This window comes from Bombina bombina, chromosome 3 (genome assembly GCF_027579735.1).
Source record: "Bombina bombina isolate aBomBom1 chromosome 3, aBomBom1.pri, whole genome shotgun sequence".
In the NCBI taxonomy this organism is placed as follows: Eukaryota; Metazoa; Chordata; class Amphibia; order Anura; family Bombinatoridae; genus Bombina; species Bombina bombina.
Genome location: NC_069501.1, coordinates 535,490,888 through 535,510,594, shown reverse-complemented (window position 1 = coordinate 535,510,594; position 19,707 = coordinate 535,490,888). Strand labels below are relative to the sequence as shown.

At 39.9% G+C, this 19,707-nt stretch overlaps 1 protein-coding gene across 1 annotated transcript in view; it reads left to right on the top strand.

Annotated features, from left to right (window-relative positions):
* Window positions 1-19,707, top strand: part of KIAA0319L (KIAA0319 like) — a 336,519-nt gene that overhangs the window by 264,628 nt on the left and 52,184 nt on the right. The window contains exons 12-18 of the mRNA XM_053706996.1: window positions 59-182; window positions 268-400; window positions 595-743; window positions 1,786-1,937; window positions 10,880-11,018; window positions 17,818-17,977; window positions 19,013-19,155. Of these exons, the coding sequence (XP_053562971.1) occupies window positions 59-182; window positions 268-400; window positions 595-743; window positions 1,786-1,937; window positions 10,880-11,018; window positions 17,818-17,977; window positions 19,013-19,155 (1,000 nt within the window). The remainder of the gene's footprint in view (window positions 1-58; window positions 183-267; window positions 401-594; window positions 744-1,785; window positions 1,938-10,879; window positions 11,019-17,817; window positions 17,978-19,012; window positions 19,156-19,707) is intronic.

The following is a 19,707-nucleotide window of genomic DNA, read 5'->3' as shown; positions in this document are numbered from 1 at the left end:
AAAGAGGCACCTAGTAAAAGTAAACCACTAAACCATACTTTGATACTTAATGCTTCAGGGTGTCCGGACATCCACTTTGCAGCTGTCTGCACTTCAGGAGGGAGATTACACTTTCCTGCTGACGGTGACCGACTCAACCGGGCAGCAATCTAGCAGTGAGGTGACAGTGATAGTCCAGCCTGGTAAGGCCCTGCTAGCTACCAGCTACTCATTGGGAATCTGAAGAATTATTTTTATAAGTATGTGACCTTTGCTGTATTTTTCTAGAGAACAACAAGCCACCTCAGGCTGACCCAGGACCAAACAAGGAGCTCACGCTTCCCGTGGATGGTACCACATTAGATGGCAGTCGAAGCACAGATGATCAGAAGATTGTCTTTTATCTGTGGGAGAAAACAAAGTGCGTATGCAAGTTCATATAAAGGCACATGCTAGTATAATAAAAAATCTCATTTATTTGAATATTTTATTTAAAGCAAATACATGTTGTCACTGGAAAGAAACAAAACACATAGTTAAAGCCAAATACGTGAGGTGTTTGTTTGGAGCTGCTGCATTTAAAAAGGATTCACAGCATTTGTCTATACATTTTAGGGGTCCAGAAGGCGTGAAAATTGAGAATGCAAACAGCAGTATTGCAACTGTAACGGGTCTGCAAGTTGGAGTGTACGAGTTCACATTGACTGTTAAAGACGAGCGAGATTTGCAAAGTCAGAGTACTGTCAGCGTCATCGTGAGGGAAGGTAAGGAGATGATAAAGTCGCGCACGGTATTTTACAGCCTCTCAATTTAAACAAAAAGGTGGTGTTGCTAAAGATTTTAGTTTGCTTATTTTTCACACTGCAAGATTTAGAGTTGGTTAGATACAGATTAGAACCAAAAACAACAATTACCTGCTACTAACCGCGCCAAGAATTTTATGTCAACTAAGTTTGTTTTGTTTAGTATTCTTGCCATCTCATCCGCTTAAGTAAAAATAAAATACATCTAAATAATAATTGTTAATAAAGACAATTTATATAAAGCAATCTAAAAGTACAAAACAGAAAATGAGATAAGGAAAGAGCATTTTATTATTTTTACTTGCATGAAATATGTGATTAACCCCTGCAACTGGTTGGTCTAAACACATAGCTAAAGTTAGTTCCAGTTGATGGGGAACGGACAGTAAATGTTATTATGCCATACAGACATTTCTAATAAAAATATAATGTGAGATTTCTCCAAGCTGCAACACCAAACAGAAATGAGCTTGTGATTCCCTGCTCGTTTGTGTGTGACTTTACAGGTTAGTGCATCCTGCCATTATGGTCTGTATAGAATCTGATTGGCTGTACTTCTTGACTGCATTTGGGCCAAATTAAGAGTCTGTGGGAGGGGCACTGGTGGAGCAGCCTTGATAGCAAGCACCTGAGAGGATGTAACAAATATTCCTTCTACCATGATTCAGGCAGTCTTGTATATGCAATCATAAAAAGTAATTCACAGTAACTGTCCCTTTAAGATCTGAGATACAGACCGATGGTAACAACCTTTATTTAGAGAGAAAAGTAACTTCATTGGATTCCGCATATAGAACACAGAGGCATTGCATCCCTTTTAAGCTCAATAAGCCTTTGTACAGCCTGAAGATTACGGTCCTGCTGGGTCCTGTAATATGTTTGATTTCTTTGTAAAAATCAAGAAACATTTCTTACTCATTACTGATTCCTGTGCATAGCTCTGTATTAGAAAGGCCAGTACTAACCTTTCTCCTTTTATCTTTTTTTTTTCCACCCAATTCAGAGATCAACAACCCACCAGAGGCTAAGATTGCGGCAAATTTTGTCATCACTCTCCCCAGTAACACAGCCGAACTGGATGGGTCAAAATCAGCAGATGACAAAGGCATTGTCACCTATCAGTGGGACCGTGATGAGACGAGCCCTGCGGCAGGGGTAAGCATTATCTGCCAGTGACGTGGCAGCATGGGGCAGATGTCTCTAGCAAGAAAACACTTTAGAGGGACACTGTACTTTAAAAAAATATTATTCTTTAATGCGTTCCCAATGTCGGATTGATGCATAGTAGTGGAAACTACTCCTTCATGTATATTCTTGCAATTGAAATAGCAGATTTTCTTTATTAAAATCTCCACCCATAATGAAAATTGCAGTATCTTAGGTATCTACGTTTGTGTATATTGGGGGAGGTTTAAATTTTTTAAAAAAATATAGTGAATTCAAATAAAAAATAAACCTAAAGCAATATATAATATGTTTAATATTCTCCAGCTGATTATTGTGTGAACACATTAATGGGAAAATAGTTACTGTACCGTGCCCCTTTATACTCTATAGGGTGTAGCTACATGTCAGACTAAATGCACAAAACAGAATTCCCCAAAATTGTGAAGACAAAATTAAACTGTCATGATTTAGACAGAGCATACTGTTTTAAACAACTTTCCAGATTGCTGATATTATCATCTAATTTGCTTTGCTCTTTTTGTGTCTTTTGTTGAAGAATATCCCCTGAGGTAGATTTAGGAGCAGCAGTGCGCTACTGGGAGCTAGCTGAACATATCTTGTGAGCCAAGAGGCATATATGTGCAGCCACCAATCACCAGTTAGTTCCCAGTAGTGCATTGTTGCTCATGAGAGATGCTCTTCAACAAAGGATACCAAAGAAACAAAACAAATGTGATAATAGAAGTAAATTTTAATGTTTTTTTATTTTTTTATTGTTTGCTCAATCTAAATCATGATAGTTGCATTTTGACTTTACTATCCCTTTTATCCATAGGAAAGCCATTGTAATACACTTTCATTATTTATTTACCTGCGTTTTCTGTAGTATAACTGAGGTTTTTCCACTGCCCCAGAAAGGTTGGAGTCCTGCAGTCTTTAGAATTCTTACCCTGCTAAATGCTAGACATTGGTTGCTTGATCAGTGCAGGAGTTCATTAACATTTGTCCATAACTGGTCACAGCAGATGACATAAGATAAAAATACATATTTCTCCAACATAGGTGTGTCCGGTCCACGGCGTCATCCTTACTTGTGGGATATTCTCTTCCCCAACAGGAAATGGCAAAGAGCCCAGCAAAGCTGGTCACATGATCCCTCCTAGGCTCCGCCTACCCCAGTCATTCTCTTTGCCGTTGTACAGGCAACATCTCCACGGAGATGGCTTAGAGTTTTTTAGTGTTTAACTGTAGTTTTTATTATTCAATCAAGAGTTTGTTATTTTAAAATAGTGCTGGTATGTACTATTTACTCAGAAACAGAAAAGAGATGAAGATTTCTGTTTGTATGAGGAAAATGATTTTAGCACCGTAACTAAAATCCATGGCTGTTCCACACAGGACTGTTGAGAGCAATTAACTTCAGTTGGGGGAACAGTGTGCAGTCTCTTACTGCTTGAGGTATGACACATTCTAACAAGACGATGTAATGCTGGAAGCTGTCATTTTCCCTATGGGATCCGGTAAGCCATGTTTATTAAGATAGTAAATAAGGGCTTCACAAGGGCTTATTAAGACTGTAGACTTTTTCTGGGCTAAATCGATTCATTATTAACACATATTTAGCCTTGAGGAATCATTTATTCTGGGTATTTTGATATGATTATATCGGCAGGCACTGTTTTAGACACCTTATTCTTTAGGGGCTTTCCCTAATCATAGTCAGAGCCTCATTTTCGCGCCGGTATGGCGCACTTGTTTTTGAGGACAGCATGGCATGCAGCTGCATGTGTGTGGAGCTCTGATACATAGAAAAGTCTTTCTGAAGGCATCATTTGGTATCGTATTCCCCTTTGGGCTTGGTTGGGTCTCAGCAAAGCAGATTCCAGGGACTGTAAAGGGGTTAAATATAAAAACGGCTCCGGTTCCGTTATTTTAAGGGTTAAAGCTTCCAAATTTGGTGTGCAATACTTTTAAGGCTTTAAGACACTGTGGTGAAATTTTGGTGAATTTTGAACAATTCCTTCATACTTTTTCGCAATTGCAGTAATAAAGTGTGTTTAGTTTAAAATTTAAAGTGACAGTAACGGTTTTATTTTAAAACGTTTTTTGTGCTTTGTTATCAAGTTTATGCCTGTTTAACATGTCTGAACTACCAGATAGATTGTGTTCTGACTGTGGGGAAACCAAGGTTCCTTCTCATTTAACTATATGTATTTTATGTCATAAAAAAATTTAGTAAAAATGATGCCCAAGATGATTCCTCAAGTGAGGGGAGTAAGCATGGTACTGCATCATCCCCTCCTTCGTCTACACCAGTCTTGCCCATACAGGAGGCCCCTAGTACATCTAGTGCGCCAATACTCCTTACTATGCAACATTTAACGGCTGTAATGGATAATTCTATCAAAAACATTTTAGCCAATATGCCCACTTATCAGCGTAAGCGCGACTGCTCTGTTTTAGAAAATTCTGTAGAGCATGAGAACGCTGATGATATGGTTTCTGAAGGGCCCCTACACCAGTCTGAGGGGGCCAGGGAGGTTTTGTCTGAGGGAGAAATTTCAGATTCAGGAAACATTTCTCAACAAGCTGAACCTGATGTGATTACTTTTAAATTTAAGTTGGAACATCTCCGCGCTCTGCTTAAGGAGGTGTTATCCAATTTGGATGATTGTGATTATCTGGTCATTCCAGAACCACTATGTAAAATGGAAAAGTTCTTAGAGGCCCCGGGGCCTCCCGAAGCTTTTCCTATATCCAAGCGGGTGGCGTACATTGTTAGTAAAGAATGGGACAGGCCCGGTATACCTTTAGTACCTCCCCCCATTTTTATAAAATTGTTTTCCTATAGTCGACCCCAGAAAGGACTGATGGCAGACAGTCCCCAAGGTCGAGGGGGCGGTTTCTACTCTACACAAGCGCGCCACTATACCCATAGAAGATAGTTGTGCTTTCCAAGATCCTATGGATAAAAAATTAGAAGGTCTGCTAAAGATGTTTGTTCAGCAAGGTTCCCTTCTACAACCAATTGCATGCATTGTCCCTGTCACTGCAGCCGCGTGTTTCTAGTTTGATGAGCTAGGAAAGGCGATTATTAGTAATTCTTCTTCTTATGAGGAGATTATGGACAGAATTCGTGCTCTTAAATTGGCTAATTCTTTCACCCTAGACGCCACCTTGCAATTGGCTAGGTTAGCGACCAAAAAATTCTGGGTTTGCTATTGTGGCGCAGAGCGCTTTGGTTAAAATCTTGGGCAGCGGATGCGTCTTCCAAGAACAAATTGCTTGACATTCCTTTCAAGGGGAAAACACTCTTTGGCCCTGACTTGAAAGAGATTATCTCTGATATCACTGGGGGCAAGGGCCACGCCCTTCCTCAGGATAGGTCTTTTCAAGACCAAAAATAAACGTAAGTTTCGTCCCTTTCGCAGAAACGGATCAGCCCCAAGGGCTACGTCCTCTAAGCAGGAAGGTAATACTTCTCAAGCCAATCCAGCCTGGAGACCTATGCAAGGCTGGAACAAAGGAAAGCAGGCCAGGAAACCTGCCACTGCTACCAAGACAGCATGAAATGCGGGCCCCCGATCCGGGACCGGATCTGGTGGGGGGCAGACTCTCTCTCTTCGCTCAGGCTTGGGCAAGAGATGTTCTGGATCCTTGGGCGCTAGAAATAGTCTCCCAAGGTTATTCTCTGGAGTTCAAGGGGCTTCCTCCAAGGGGGAGGTTCCACAGGTCTCAGTTGTCTTCAGACCACATAAGAAGACAGGCATTCTTACATTGGGTAGAAGACCTGCTAAAAATGGGAGTGATTCATCCTGTTCCATTAGGAGAACAAGGGATGGGGTTCTACTCCAATCTGTTCATAGTTCCCAAAAAAGAGGGAACGTTCAGACCAATCTTAGATCTCTAGATCTTGAACAAGTTCTCAAGGTTCCATCGTTCAAGATGGAAACCATTCGAACACTTCTTCCTTCCATCCAGGAAGGTCAATTCATGACCAAGGTGGATTTCAAGGATGCGTATCTACATATTCCTATCCACAAGGAACATCATCGGTTCCTAAGGTTTGCATTCCTGGACAAGCATTTCCAGTTCGTGGCGTTTTCTTTCGGATTAGCCACTGCTCCTAGGATTTTCTCATAGGTACTAGGGTCCCTTCTGGCGGTGCTAAGACCAAGGGGCATTGCTGTAGTACCTTACTTGGACGACATTCTGATTCGAGCGTCGTCCCTTCCTCAAGTAAAGGCTCACACGGACATTGTCCTGGCCTTTCTCAGATCTCACGGATGGAAAGTGAACGTGGAAAAGAGTTCTCTATCTCCGTCAACGAGGGTTCCCTTCTTGGGAACTATAATAGACTCCTTTGAAATGAGGATTTTTCTGACAGAAGCCAGAAAAACAAAACTTCTAGACTCTTGTCGGATACTTCATTCCGTTCCTCTTCCTTCCATAGCGCAGTGCATGGAAGTGATAGGTTTGATGGTAGCGGCAATGGACATAGTTCCTTTTGTGCGCATTCATCTAAGACCATTACAACTGTTCATGCTCAGTCAGTGGTATGGGGACTATTCAGACTTGTCTCCGAAGATACAAGTAAATCAGAGGACCAGAGACTCATTCCGTTGGTGGCTGTCCCTGGACAACCTGTCACAAGGGATGACCTTCCGCAGACCAGAGTGGGTCATTGTCACGACCGACGCCAGTCTGATGGGCTGGGGCGCGGTCTGGGGATCCCTGAAAGCTCAGGGTCTTTGGTCTCGGGTAGAATCTCTTCTACCGATAAATATTCTGGAACTGAGAGCGATATTCAATGCTCTCAAAGCTTGGCCTCAGCTAGCGAGGGCCAAGTTCATACATCAACCATCAGGGGGGAACAAGGAGTTCCCTAGCGATGGAAGAAGTGACCAAAATCATTCTATGGGCGGAGTCTCACTCCTGCCACCTGTCTGCTATCCACATCCCAGGAGTGGAAAATTGGGAAGCGGATTTTCTGAGTCGTCAGACATTGCATCCGGGGGAGTGGGAACTCCATCCGGAAATCTTTGCCCAAGTCACTCAACCGTGGGGCATTCCAGACATGGATCTGTGGCCTCTCGTCAGAACTTCAGAGTTCCTCACTACGGGTACAGATCCAGGGATCCCAAGGCGGCTCTAGTGGATGCACTAGTAGCACCTTGGACCTTCAAACTAGCTTATGTGTTCCCGCCGTTTCCTCTCATCCCCAGGCTGGTAGCCAGGATCAATCAGGAGAGGGCGTCGGTGATTTTGATAGCTCCTGCGTGGCCACGCAGGACTTGGTATGCAGATCTGGTGAATATGTCATCGGCTCCACCATGGAAGCTACCTTTGAGAGACCTTCTTGTTCTAGGTCCGTTCGACCCACTCCAGCTGACTGCTTGGAGATTGAACGCTTGATCTTATCAAAGCGAGGGTTCTCAGATTCTGTTATTAATACTCTTGTTCAGGCCTGAAAGCCTGTAACCAGAAAAATTACCACATAATTTGGTATATCTGTTGGTGTGAATCTGCAGGATTCCCTTGGGACAAGGTTAAGATTCCTAAGAGTCTATCCTTCCTTCGAGAAGGATTGGAAAAAGGATTATCTGCAAGTTCCTTGATGGGACAGATTTCTGCCTTGTCTGTGTTACTTCACAAAAAGCTGGCAGCTGTGCCAGATGTTCTAGCCTTTGTTCAGGCTCTGGTTAGAATCAAGCCTGTTTACAAAATTTTGACTCCTCCTTGGAGTCTCAACCTAGTTCTTTCAGTTCTTCAGGGGGTTCCGTTTGAACCCTTACATTCCGTTGATATTAAGTTATTATCTTGGAAAGTTTTGTTTTTGGTTGCAATTTCTTCTGCTAGAAGAGTTTCAGAATTATCTGCTCTGCAGTGTTCTTCTCCTTATCTGGTGTTCCATGCAGATAAGGTGGTTTTGCGTACTAAACCTGGTTTTCTTCCAAAAGTTGTTTCTAACAAAAACATTAACCAGGAGATAGTTGTGCCTTCTTTGTGTCCTAATCCAGTTTCAAAGAAGGAACGTTTGTTGCACAACTTGGATGTAGTTCGTGCTCTCAAATTTTACTTAGCAGCTACTAAGGATTTCAGACAAACTTGTCTTTGTTTGTTGTTTATTCTGGTAAACGGAGAGGTCAAAAAGCAACTTCTACCTCTCTCTCCTTCTGGATTAAAAGCATTATCCGATTGGCTTATGAGACTGCCGGACGGCAGCCTCCTGAAAGAATCACAGCTCACTCCACTAGGGCTGTGGCTTCCACATGGGCCTTCAAGAACGAGGCTTCTGTTGATCAGATATGTAAGGCAGCGACTTGGTCTTCACTGCACACTTTTTCTAAATTTTACAAATTTGATACTTTTGCTTCTTCTGAGGCTATTTTTGGGAGAAAGGTTTTGCAAGCCGTGGTGCCTTCCATTTAGGTGACCTGATTTGCTCCCTCCCTTCATCCGTGTCCTAAAGCTTTGGTATTGGTTCCCACAAGTAAGGATGACGCCGTGGACCGGACACACCTATGTTGGAGAAAACAGAATTTATGTTTACCTGATAAATTACTTTCTCCAACGGTGTGTCCGGTCCACGGCCCGCCCTGGTTTTTTTAATCAGGTCTGATAATTTATTTTCTTTAACTACAGTCACCACGGTAACATATGGTTTCTCCTATGCAAATATTCCTCCTTAACGTCGGTCGAATGACTGGGGTAGGCGGAGCCTAGGAGGGATCATGTGACCAGCTTTGCTGGGCTCTTTGCCATTTCCTGTTGGGGAAGAGAATATCCCACAAGTAAGGATGACGCCGTGGACCGGACACACCGTTGGAGAAAGTAATTTATCAGGTAAACATAAATTCTGTTTTTCAAGAGATGTGTCCCTATAATATAAAACATTTTGTGCTAACAAGTTATATAATTTACATTCCAAATTATTCCAGCTCTCCTTTAGAGTATCCTAGACAGAAGTCACTGTGTGGTTTTTCTCCTTTTTCATTTTCCAATGTTCCCAAAGATGTTCAGGGTGGTCGAGGTTTAGTGATTCTGGTGGCAAAGTTGTGCAAATTAGCTCTTCCTGGATTTGTTGTCCAGTCAGAAAAAATATTCCCTTCCACACAATTAGAAGTCAGAGGGTATATTATGCCTGTGACTGAAGAGAAGGACCACTCTCTATTCTGCAAAGTGTAGTTGATCCTGTAAAAGTCACCAACTCCATGACAAGCAAAGGATCCCTGCACTGTATTAAATAGTAGGTTTTACACACTGATATTAGCCTCTCATTTTAGTTTACTCACCTTTCAAATTTTGATTCATCAGTAAATAGAATGTTTTTTCCAGGCTTTCACTGTCCAAATGTCTGCATTGATTGGCTCCTGCTAAACAATTAGATGCTGTTCTAGTCCATAATGATGTTAGCTTGATATACTGGTCTTCTGATGGTGTGGTCACTTTAGGTCTGCCTGGTCTTGCCTTAGATCAAAATTATTTGGTTTTAGAAAATCTCATCAGTGTGTGTAGTTTGGTACTGGACCCCCCCCCCCCAACACTCATAAAAAAATAACTAATCCTTGAATTGCCTCACTAAGTTCATTTGATATGAATATGATTACAAAAGGTATTTTAACTAATGTTGTTTAACATATGGCCCTACCAAGAGCACTAACAGGAGCATTAACAAGACCATACTAACACTTAATATTAGTTTTTTTCTTAATATAAAACAAAAAATAGATATATTTCACAATATTACATTTTATTGGGAGCAATATAAACATTCTCATAATTAAAGGGACATGAAACCCAAATTTATTTTTTTCATGATTTACTTCTATCTAATTTTCTTCATTCTCTTGATATCCTTTGTTGAAACACATATCTAAATAGGCTCAGTAGCTGCTGATTGGTGGCTGCACATAGAGGCCTCGTGTGATTGGCTCACCCATGTGCATTGCTATTCTTCAACAAAGGATATCTAAATAATTTAAAAAAAATAGATAATAGAAGTAAATTGTAATGTTGTTTAAAATTGTATTCTGTATCTGAATCATGAGAAAAATGTTTTGGGTTTCATGTCCCTTTAATTGCGAGGTTTTGGAAATCTGCACTAAACCCCTTTTAAACTGCGTTGGTTGACTAGAACAGAGGAATTATTACTTCTAGAAGGAGATATGGTTTTTATAGAAAACCAAAGATAGACGTTTCACAATATTACATTTTATTGGTAACGATATAAGCATTCTCATAATTTAATTAAATAGTCTGGGATCTCCATCCTCTCATACCTGCACATGTAGGGGTCGATTTATCAAGCTGCGGCGGACAGGGGCCTCTAGTGGCCTGAATTCCACTGCTGGAATTCCGGATTGCACACAAGTGCGATAATTGCACACAAGCGCGATCTCGGACAAGACCTGGGAGATCGAAATTCGCCACATAAGAGGTGGCGAAAGGGTAGGGAAGCAGCAGTCTGATGACCTGCTGCTTGTTAAATACAGACTGCAGGTTCTCTTGTGAAAACCTGCAGTCGTAGGGTGGCAAAGCCTGCCGAAGGCTTTCATAAATCGACCCCTTATAATTGATTTTGTCTTACTCTCCTCATTTTGCTTCTTTGAATGTAACATGCAGGTACATGACTTAATATTCGTCATCAACCTGCGAGATACAACACAAAGCCGATAAATAAACCATGACAGTTGATATTCTTGTTTAAATTCTGTTTAGTTTATTTTTGTTTATTCTTTGAAATCTAAAAAAGAAAATAAATAAAACCATATATAATATCATATATATTTGTTTAATTTTCATCTACTATGCTGTGATAGCTACCAGTTACTCATAACAGGAAATAATTGTTAGACAGAAAGATTGCACATTTTTATATTTAGAATCTTGCTGCAGTTATGTGACCTGTCTTTTATTCACCACTTTAGGAGGTGCTTAATAGCTCAGACCACCATTCAATTCTCTTTCTCTCTAATCTTGTGGAAGGGACTTATACTTTTCACTTGAAAGTGACAGATGCCAAAGGAGAGAGTGACACAGCCAGAGCAACAGTGGAAGTCAAACCAGGTAGGTTTGGCATTAAATAAAATATCGTATTTCATTTAAAATAATGGTTTTATTTGTATAGCGTTTTTGTCCCACCCATGGGGGTTCAACGTGCTGTAGCGCTCAAGCCTTGGCTATAAAATGACAATTGACAGCAGTAGTGATTACCCAACTTAAAGGGGCATGAGACACTTTTATAAACCTACAATATAAAATGCTTAATTGTGAATAGTGAAAAGACGCTTTGCAATATATTTTTATTATTTATTTTGCCACGTTTTCTGAAATTATTATTATTATTTTTTTTAACTGGGGCTTTTCAATGTATGAGAATTTGAAGTTCACACTTCTGGTTTCACATACCTAACCCTGGTACATATCTTTCCCTAATGGGCCTCTGCAAGTTTTGCTAACAATGACAGCTGTCTGAATTGAAAAACAATTGCAGCAAACATAGTATTGTTAATCAGAATACACTATATTACTCAACTGCAAGACTACAAAAAAAAATGAATGACCAGAGGCATTTTTGAGTAGCCACCAATTACAGAAGAAAAAGCAGACCCCCATCCCATGCATATACGAATTACACAAACAGGAGCAATCAGTAATATGTAGTCTTCAGTCTACAGCTGATACTTTGGGGCTTGGTTAGGAGTCAGCACAATGTTATTAAAAAAATAAACAAATCTATACATTGTTACAAAAATACTCCCAGATGAGCTATAGAAACGGGTCATCTACTGAACATTTATGCAAAGAGAAATCTAGTGTAAAATTTTTCTTTAAGTCAGCCTGATCATCTAATACTTCAAGGAACAGTCTACACCAGATTTTTGTTTTTGTTTTAAAAGATAGATAATACCTTTAGTTACCCATTCCACAGTTTTGCATGACCAACACTGTTATATTAATACTTAATAATTACTTTTTACCTCTGTGATTTACTTCTATCTAAGCATCTTCTGACAGCCCTGTATCACATGACTTTTTATTTATTATTTATTGACTTGCATTTTATCCTATTAGCGCTGTGTTGTGCTGATGCTTAAATAACTCCCCGGACGTGAGAGACTGCTAGTTCATATGGGCCATATAGATAACAATCTATATGGCCCATATGAACTAGCAGTCTCTTGTTGTGAAAAGCTATTAAAAAAGCATGTGATAAAGGCTGTCTGTAGTGACTTAGAAACAGGCAGAAATTTTGAGGTTTAAAGTATATTAATATAACAATGTTGGTTATGCAAAGCTGGGGAATTGGTAGTAATGGCGTTATCTGAAGTTAGGAAGCGAGCTGCACGCCAAGTGTTTTGCAAAGGTCTAGAAAGAAGAATGTTGGACCCTCTCAGTCTAGTAGTATAATGTAAGAACCCAGTCCCTGTTTGACATTTGTCTTTACCGTTTGTGATCTGTTGGTGGTCTCATTATGATGGCTCACAAAAAATGAGAGCATTTCTAGGGAGAATCCCCCCAAAGATATATCAACTGTATTTGCTGTCTGGATTTCCACCATTGCTAGATTCACTGATTGTTCACATAGTTGGAAAGGAGGCAATGGAGCATTCATAGGAAAGGTCACATTAGTTGTTGTTTAATCCAAGTTTGTGCCCTTCAGCCTAGTTATACCCATGCGTAGATGGTCCAGCCTTGCTTCAGCTATAGCCTTCTACAAAAATAGCCTTGCATGTTCTTTATTATTGGGCATTTCATTTCTGGACCACTTTCAAGCCTGGCTTCCACATTTTCTCTCTTGTAATGTCCCTTCTCTCATCTTAGGGGACTTCAACATACCCGTTGATAATCCTAACATGCCTGCTGCCTCTTAACTTCTATCCCTTACCACCTCTTTTGGCCTGTCCCAGTCGACAACATCTCCAACCCACTGTGAAGTTAACTTCATAGACCTAGTCTTCACTAATCTCTGTGCAGTTTCCAACTTCCTTAACTTCCCCTTTCCTCTCTCTGACCACCATCTACTAACTTTCTACTTTCTCACTTACTCTAGCTACTACATCTTTGCAAGCCCCCCAATTAACAAAAAAATACCTTCCAGGAATTTAAATGACTCGTGGCTTTACAGTATAATTCGGCACTAAAATCAACACTTGACAAAGCTGCACCCTCCACTCTTCGACGTACATAAATTACTCGCCGGCAACCGTGGCATACCAAATCAGCAATGTTCACGGGCTGCTGAACGGCAGTGGAGGAAATTACGCACCTGTGCTGATTTCCGGCATTATAAATTCATCCTTAAGTCCTACAACTCGGTGCTCAGCCTGGCCAAACATGTCTATTTCTCCTCCCTTGTATCATCTCACGCATCCAACCCCAGAAAGCTGTTCTCAACATTTAACTCTCTCCTACGTCCGCCTGCACCTCCGCCTACTACCAGCCTCACTGCTCAGATTATTGCTGAACACTTCAAAAATAAAATTGACACCATTAGAAAAGATATCTGCACCTCACACACCTCAAACCCAGCAATCCTACCCACCCCTTCTATTAACAGAACACTATGCTACTTCCCTCCTGTAACAGAGGAAGAAGTCTCTGTACTCCTATCCTTCGCTCATCTTACAACTTGCCCACTTGACCCTATTCTTTCACAACTTCTTCTTTCTCTCTCTCTCTCTATCTCTCTATACATCCTCCCTTGGAACACTTATTGGATTCCAGTACCACTTATATGCTGATGATACCCAAATCTATCTTTCCTCTCCTGATATCTCTCCCTCTTTACTCAACCAGATTTCTGATTGCCTCTCTGCAATTTTCTCTTGGATGTCTTCACACTACCTCCAACTCAATCTGACCAAAACTGAGCTGCTTCTTATTCCCCTCTCTTCGAGACATCCAACACCTGACATTTCTTTGATGGTTAGAGACTCTATTCTCAACACCTCATCCCAGGTCCGCTGTCTTGGGGTTACACTTGACTCAGAACTCACATTCAACCCACATATACAAGTGCTTACTAAATCGTGCCGTTCACACCTATGCAACATTTACAGAATTCGTCCCTTCCTTACTCAAAAAAACTACGAAAGTACTTATTTATTCCCTTTGTCACGCATTGATTATTGCAATCTTCTTCTAAATGGCCTTCCAAAACACCGCCTCTCCTCCCTCCAATCTATTATGAATGCTTCTGCTAGACTCATGCACCCAAGTCGCTGATCTACATCAGCTGCTCCGCTCTGCCAGTCTCTACACTGGCTCCCCATACACTCCAGAATACAATTTAAAGTATTAGCCCTAACCTACAAAGCACTCAACAGTCTAACTCCCAACTATATTTCCTCTCTCATCGTGAAATATCCCGCCCTCTCCGATCAACCTCTGACCTACGTCTCTCCACTCCTGTTATCTCTACGTCCCACTCCCGTCTCCAAGACTTCGCACGTGCTGCTCCTGTCCTCTGGAACTCTCTACCCCGCTCCATAAGACTGTCTCCAGACTTGTATAGCTTCAGACGCTCCTTGAAAACCCACCTATTCAGAGCATCTCTCCTCCATCTCTCATCCTAACCAAACTAATACATGAACTGCCTGACTCACTGCTGCAACTACAACTGATGTGACAAGCTACCCCCAACCTTATGTCTCTGCACCCTAAACCTGTAGACTGTGAGCTCTCCGGAGCAGGGCCCTCTTCCTCCTGTACTAGATTTATTTAGCACACACATATACTTAAGCTGCTCTTCTCTACTCTTGAATAGTATATGAGATTAATCTCTCTATAAAATAGTGATATTGGCAAGTAAAAAACGCTATTAATCACATTTATACAAAGCAAATGATATTTAAAAATATAAATACATATTTATAGCCTAAAAAAACAGTTTTCCAAAAATAAAAGTTTGTCAAAAATAAAACCAAGCCAAATATATATATATATAAATATTGGCAAATACTTCCCAGATGTATAGGGGAGGGTGGATGCTGCTCTGAAACGGAAACAAGGACTGTGCTCCTGCTCCCAATAGAAACTGTAAAGACACAAAGAGAACAGAGCACAAGCCACTCTAAGGGTAACACCGTTTTATTTTAAGAAATGCTAAATGCGCACCTAAAAATACACGTACAATGTGTAAATTCACATTAAGCAATATCACCGCGTAAAAGTATCTTCCACGGGCAGATGAGAGTGTGTTCTCCGTCTCCCAGTCTGCAGGGCTTCCGGAACGCCACAGGAAACCACACGGAAAGGGGATGCTCAAAAACTGAACCCGACGTCACTGGAGTGAACGTGGTCAGGGGGCTGAAAATGTTTACCCAGGGTCCAGTCAATATTTAAGACGGCCCTGCCTCCCATATATATATATAGGTGTCAAATACCTTCCTGTCTTCAAATATGGTTTCTTTGTTGAAGCTGACAGGAAAATGGCTATATGTAGAACAAAAGGTGTCTTGACTTTAACTTGAAGTGTTTATTTCTACTCCAAGATGTCATGTGGCAATATACCTCACTAGTACCAGAATATAATGGCAACATGTGAACTGTGAAGAGATATATATTTATCTAGTGTTGCATTTGAATGTGCATTATGTAGACAGGTATGCAGTTTCATTTATAAAGCACTAGAGGGAGAATGGGTGAATTGAATACAGGCATTATGAACATGTTTACATAGGATTCCATGGGAACTCGTTGCTTGTGAAGACATGGGTGACACCTTTATACAAAGTCAACAAGGCTGAGTGGGAGACTCTTTTGTAGTTCTTAATGCAAACAATATGGCCTCTGTATTATGTTATTTTGGGGAAGGTGGTGAGACTACCCTGAAATGTAAATACAGGTAGCCCTCATTTTACGCCGGGGTTAGGTTCCAGAAGGAATGGTTGTGAATCGAAGCCGTTGTAAATTGAAACCCAGTTTATAATGTAAGTCAATGGGAAGTGAGGGAGATAGGTTCCAGGCCCCTCTCAAAATTGTCATAAGTAACACCTAATACATTATTTTTAAAGCTTTGAAATGAAGACTTTAAATGCTGAACAACATTATAAACCTAATAAAATAATCACGCAACACAGAATATATAATTAAACTAAGTTAAATGAACAAAAACATTTGCTAAACAGCATTCTAAACCTAATAAAATAATCACGCAACACAGACTTTACTTGCATTTTTCTGCAAACAGTTCTTACTATGCATTCCAATCTGGACTGATTTATAGACAGGAAGATCTTGTTCCTTTGAAATCTGCTCGATAGCTCAGGTCTGGTTAAACTGGTTAATTTCAGCTTGCTTGGCTTGCATATCTTTGCTGCAACACAAGTGGACAGCTCCACCTACTGGCTATTTTAATCAATGCACTGCTTTTCAATAGCAGTCACATGACTGAAAAAAAAAGGTTGTTATTCTGAAACGGTGCAAATTGAACCGTTGTAAACCGAGGGCCACCTGTATAAAGTTTATTGCCTGAGAGTATTGTATCATGAAGCTATTCAGTGGTATCACTTATGTACACACAGGAAGGTGGTCTTGTTATGAATGGCAACACAAAGTTATTATTCAAGGATCTATAAAAGCATGTTTTCTGAGACTTCTGCATGTTAAAGATTTGTCTAAAAACTTTTAAGCCAGCAATATCTTACGTATATTGACCATCATTTTTGATTTTTTTTTGTTTATTGTTTTAAAAAAATAGATAACGCTTTTACTACCTATTCCCCAGATTTGCACAACTAACATTGTTATATTAATATGCTTTATAAACGTTAAACCTCTAAATCTCTGCCTGTTTCTAAGCCCCAACAGGCCACCGCTTAGACAGTGATACTTTGTGTGCAATATAGATAAGTATGCTCACTTCTGTGGAGTTATGCAAGCACCAGCACTAATTGGCTAAAATGCAAGTTTACAAAAAGCACTGAGATAAGGGGGCAGTCTGCAAATGCTTATATACACGATAATCAGAGGTAAAAAGTTTATTAATATAACAGTGTTGGTTATTCAAAACTGGGTAATAGGTAATAAATAGATTATATATCTTTTTAAACAATACATTTTTTTGGGAAGTCTGACCCTTTAATATAAAGTCAACCAGAGACAAGATATACAGTATTATATATATATATATATATATATATATATATATATATACATATATAATGTCAAACAGGATTTTTCTTTGCATAATTATTTTGTAGATTATTCTTTTCTATAGCCCATCTGGTAGTGTTTTTGTAACAATGTATAGTTTTGCTTATTTTTTTAATAGCATTGTGCTGATTTTCAGACTCCTAACTAAGCCCCAAAGTATCAGATGTATACGTTCGGTTACAGATTCCAGCTTGCTCCTGTTTGTGTAATGAATCTTTTCTTTTGCAGGGAAGGGGGGGGTCTGCTCCTCTTGTTTTCCCAGCCCCTTTCACTGGGTGTCCAGGCCTAATCTCATCAACAGTGCTAAACTGGGAGCTTCTAAATACGTGATTAAAGGGTTTATACTGGATTTTTAGATCAGTATATCTGCATATTCTTTATAGTAGTGTCTATATTACATGCAGTTATATGAAAATTCGTGTATGCTGTCCCTTTAAACCATTTCAAATTGTATGTTCTTTTAAGAGGTGTGCTTGCACAACTGGTTTTGTGTATATTATATGCACTTCACTTCCAAAACCAAGTATGTTTTAACATGGGAGATTGGTAAACTTTCTTTATAACGTTTACATGACTGCTGCTTTTTGCCATGAAAAAGTATTCAACTCATTTTTTGGACAATTAAGTCTATGATGTGTCTTCAAGGGACTTAATGATTCAGTGGAACCAACAGTAGCCGAAATAATATAATGTTTCTTATCCTCAGATCCTATGAAAAACAATCTAGTGGAGATGATTCTGGATGTAAGTGTTAGCCAGCTGACAGAGAGGCAGAAGGGGATGTTTATAAGGCAGATCGGGGTGCTTTTAGGAGTTCTGGATTCAGACATTACAGTGCAGAAAATACAGCTCTACACTGAGCAGAGGTGAGTTATGAACAACCAGTGGCTTCTGGGAAATAAATGCCTTAAAAGGACAGTCTACTCCAGTATTGGTATTGTTTAAAAAGATAGATAACGCCTTTATTACCCATTCCCCAGTTTTGCATAACCAACACAGTTATATTAATCCAAACAAAAAGGAAAATTGATATATAAGATACCAAGATTCCCAAAGTATGCACTTACAGCACTTTGGGCCCTGAACTAAAGGACGGAATATCCCAACAGGATTTTAAAATATAACCTTTATTGTAGAAATTAAAAAAAACAAATTGTTGGTTTATTATACACACAATTAAAAATACACTCCAGTACCAAGATCAGTGTAGTAGGTAGTTTATTAGATCACAAAGTATTATGATTAGGCCTGTATGTATGTATGTACAGTTATATTAATATACTTTTTACTTCTGTGATTACCTTTTATCTAAGCCTCTGCAGTCTGCACCCTTATTTCATTTCTTTTGACAGACTTGCATTTTAGCCAATCAGATCTCTTCTTATATATGTTTAAAGGGACACTGAGCCCAAAATTTTTCTTTTCTGATTCAGATAGAGCATGCAATTTTAAGCAACTTTCTAATTTACTCCTATTATCAAATTTTCTTCATTCTCTTGGTATGTTTATTTGAAAAGCAAGAATGTAAGTTTAGATGCCGGCCCATTTTTGGTGAACAACCTGGGTTGTCCTTGCTGATTGGACAACACCAATAAACAAGCGCTGTCCATGGTTCTGAACCCAAAAAAAAATTGCTGGCTCCTTAGCATAGATGCCTTCTTTTTCAAATAAAGATAGCAAGAGAACGAAGAAAAATTGATAATAGGAGTAAATTAGAAAGTTGCTTAAAATTGCAGGCTCTATCTGAATCATGAAAGAAAAAATTTGGGTTCAGTGTCCCTTTAATGAAATCTGTTCCAGTACCTCTCATTCATTCTTCCTAAACTGCTGTTTGAACTCTTGGTATTCCCAAAGATGTTATTTTTGGCTCCTAACAACACTTCCATGTGTTTCTCTTGTAGCACTAAAGTGGTCTTCTATGTACAAAACCAACCCCCTCACCATGTCATGAAAGGATACCAGGTGGCATGGAGGCTCCGTAACGAGCTGAGGAAACAGCAGAGTGATTTCCTCATCTTCAGAGCACTGGCTATAGACACATTCAGTAAGTAAAGGGGGATAGTTATTGGTTCACTGCCTTGGCACTCCATGCTGTTCCCAGTAGATCCAGTAAGAGAGAGATAATTTTCCGAGTGTCTGCAATTAAAAAAATGAACTCAGGTAAATGGTATTTATTAATTTCCAATAAATATTTTGTGGGCCTTGTTAGTGAGGTGCAGCCATATCCATCTAGGCACACTGAGCAACGGGTCCACATCTGGCTTCCTGCATCACCCTTAGGGAGACTTCCTAGGATTTCCTATTTCTGTACTGGACTGGACTGTGTGGCTGCACTTTACTGACAAGGCCCACAAAATATTTATTGGAATTAAATAAATACCATTTACCTGAGTTTTTATCTGGCTAGGCCAAAACGTACATCTGGCGTTTTGCCATTTCTCTCGTTCAGAGAGGGATTGCCTGGTATTTCAGGACTAAACTTTACTGTTAAGTCAGGATCAGACTGATATGCTACAGGACTGTTCATCTCTGTGAAAGGTACTTGTTGAGCAAAAAGAGGCTGCTCCTAGGGTGGTAACTAACCATAGAACAAGCT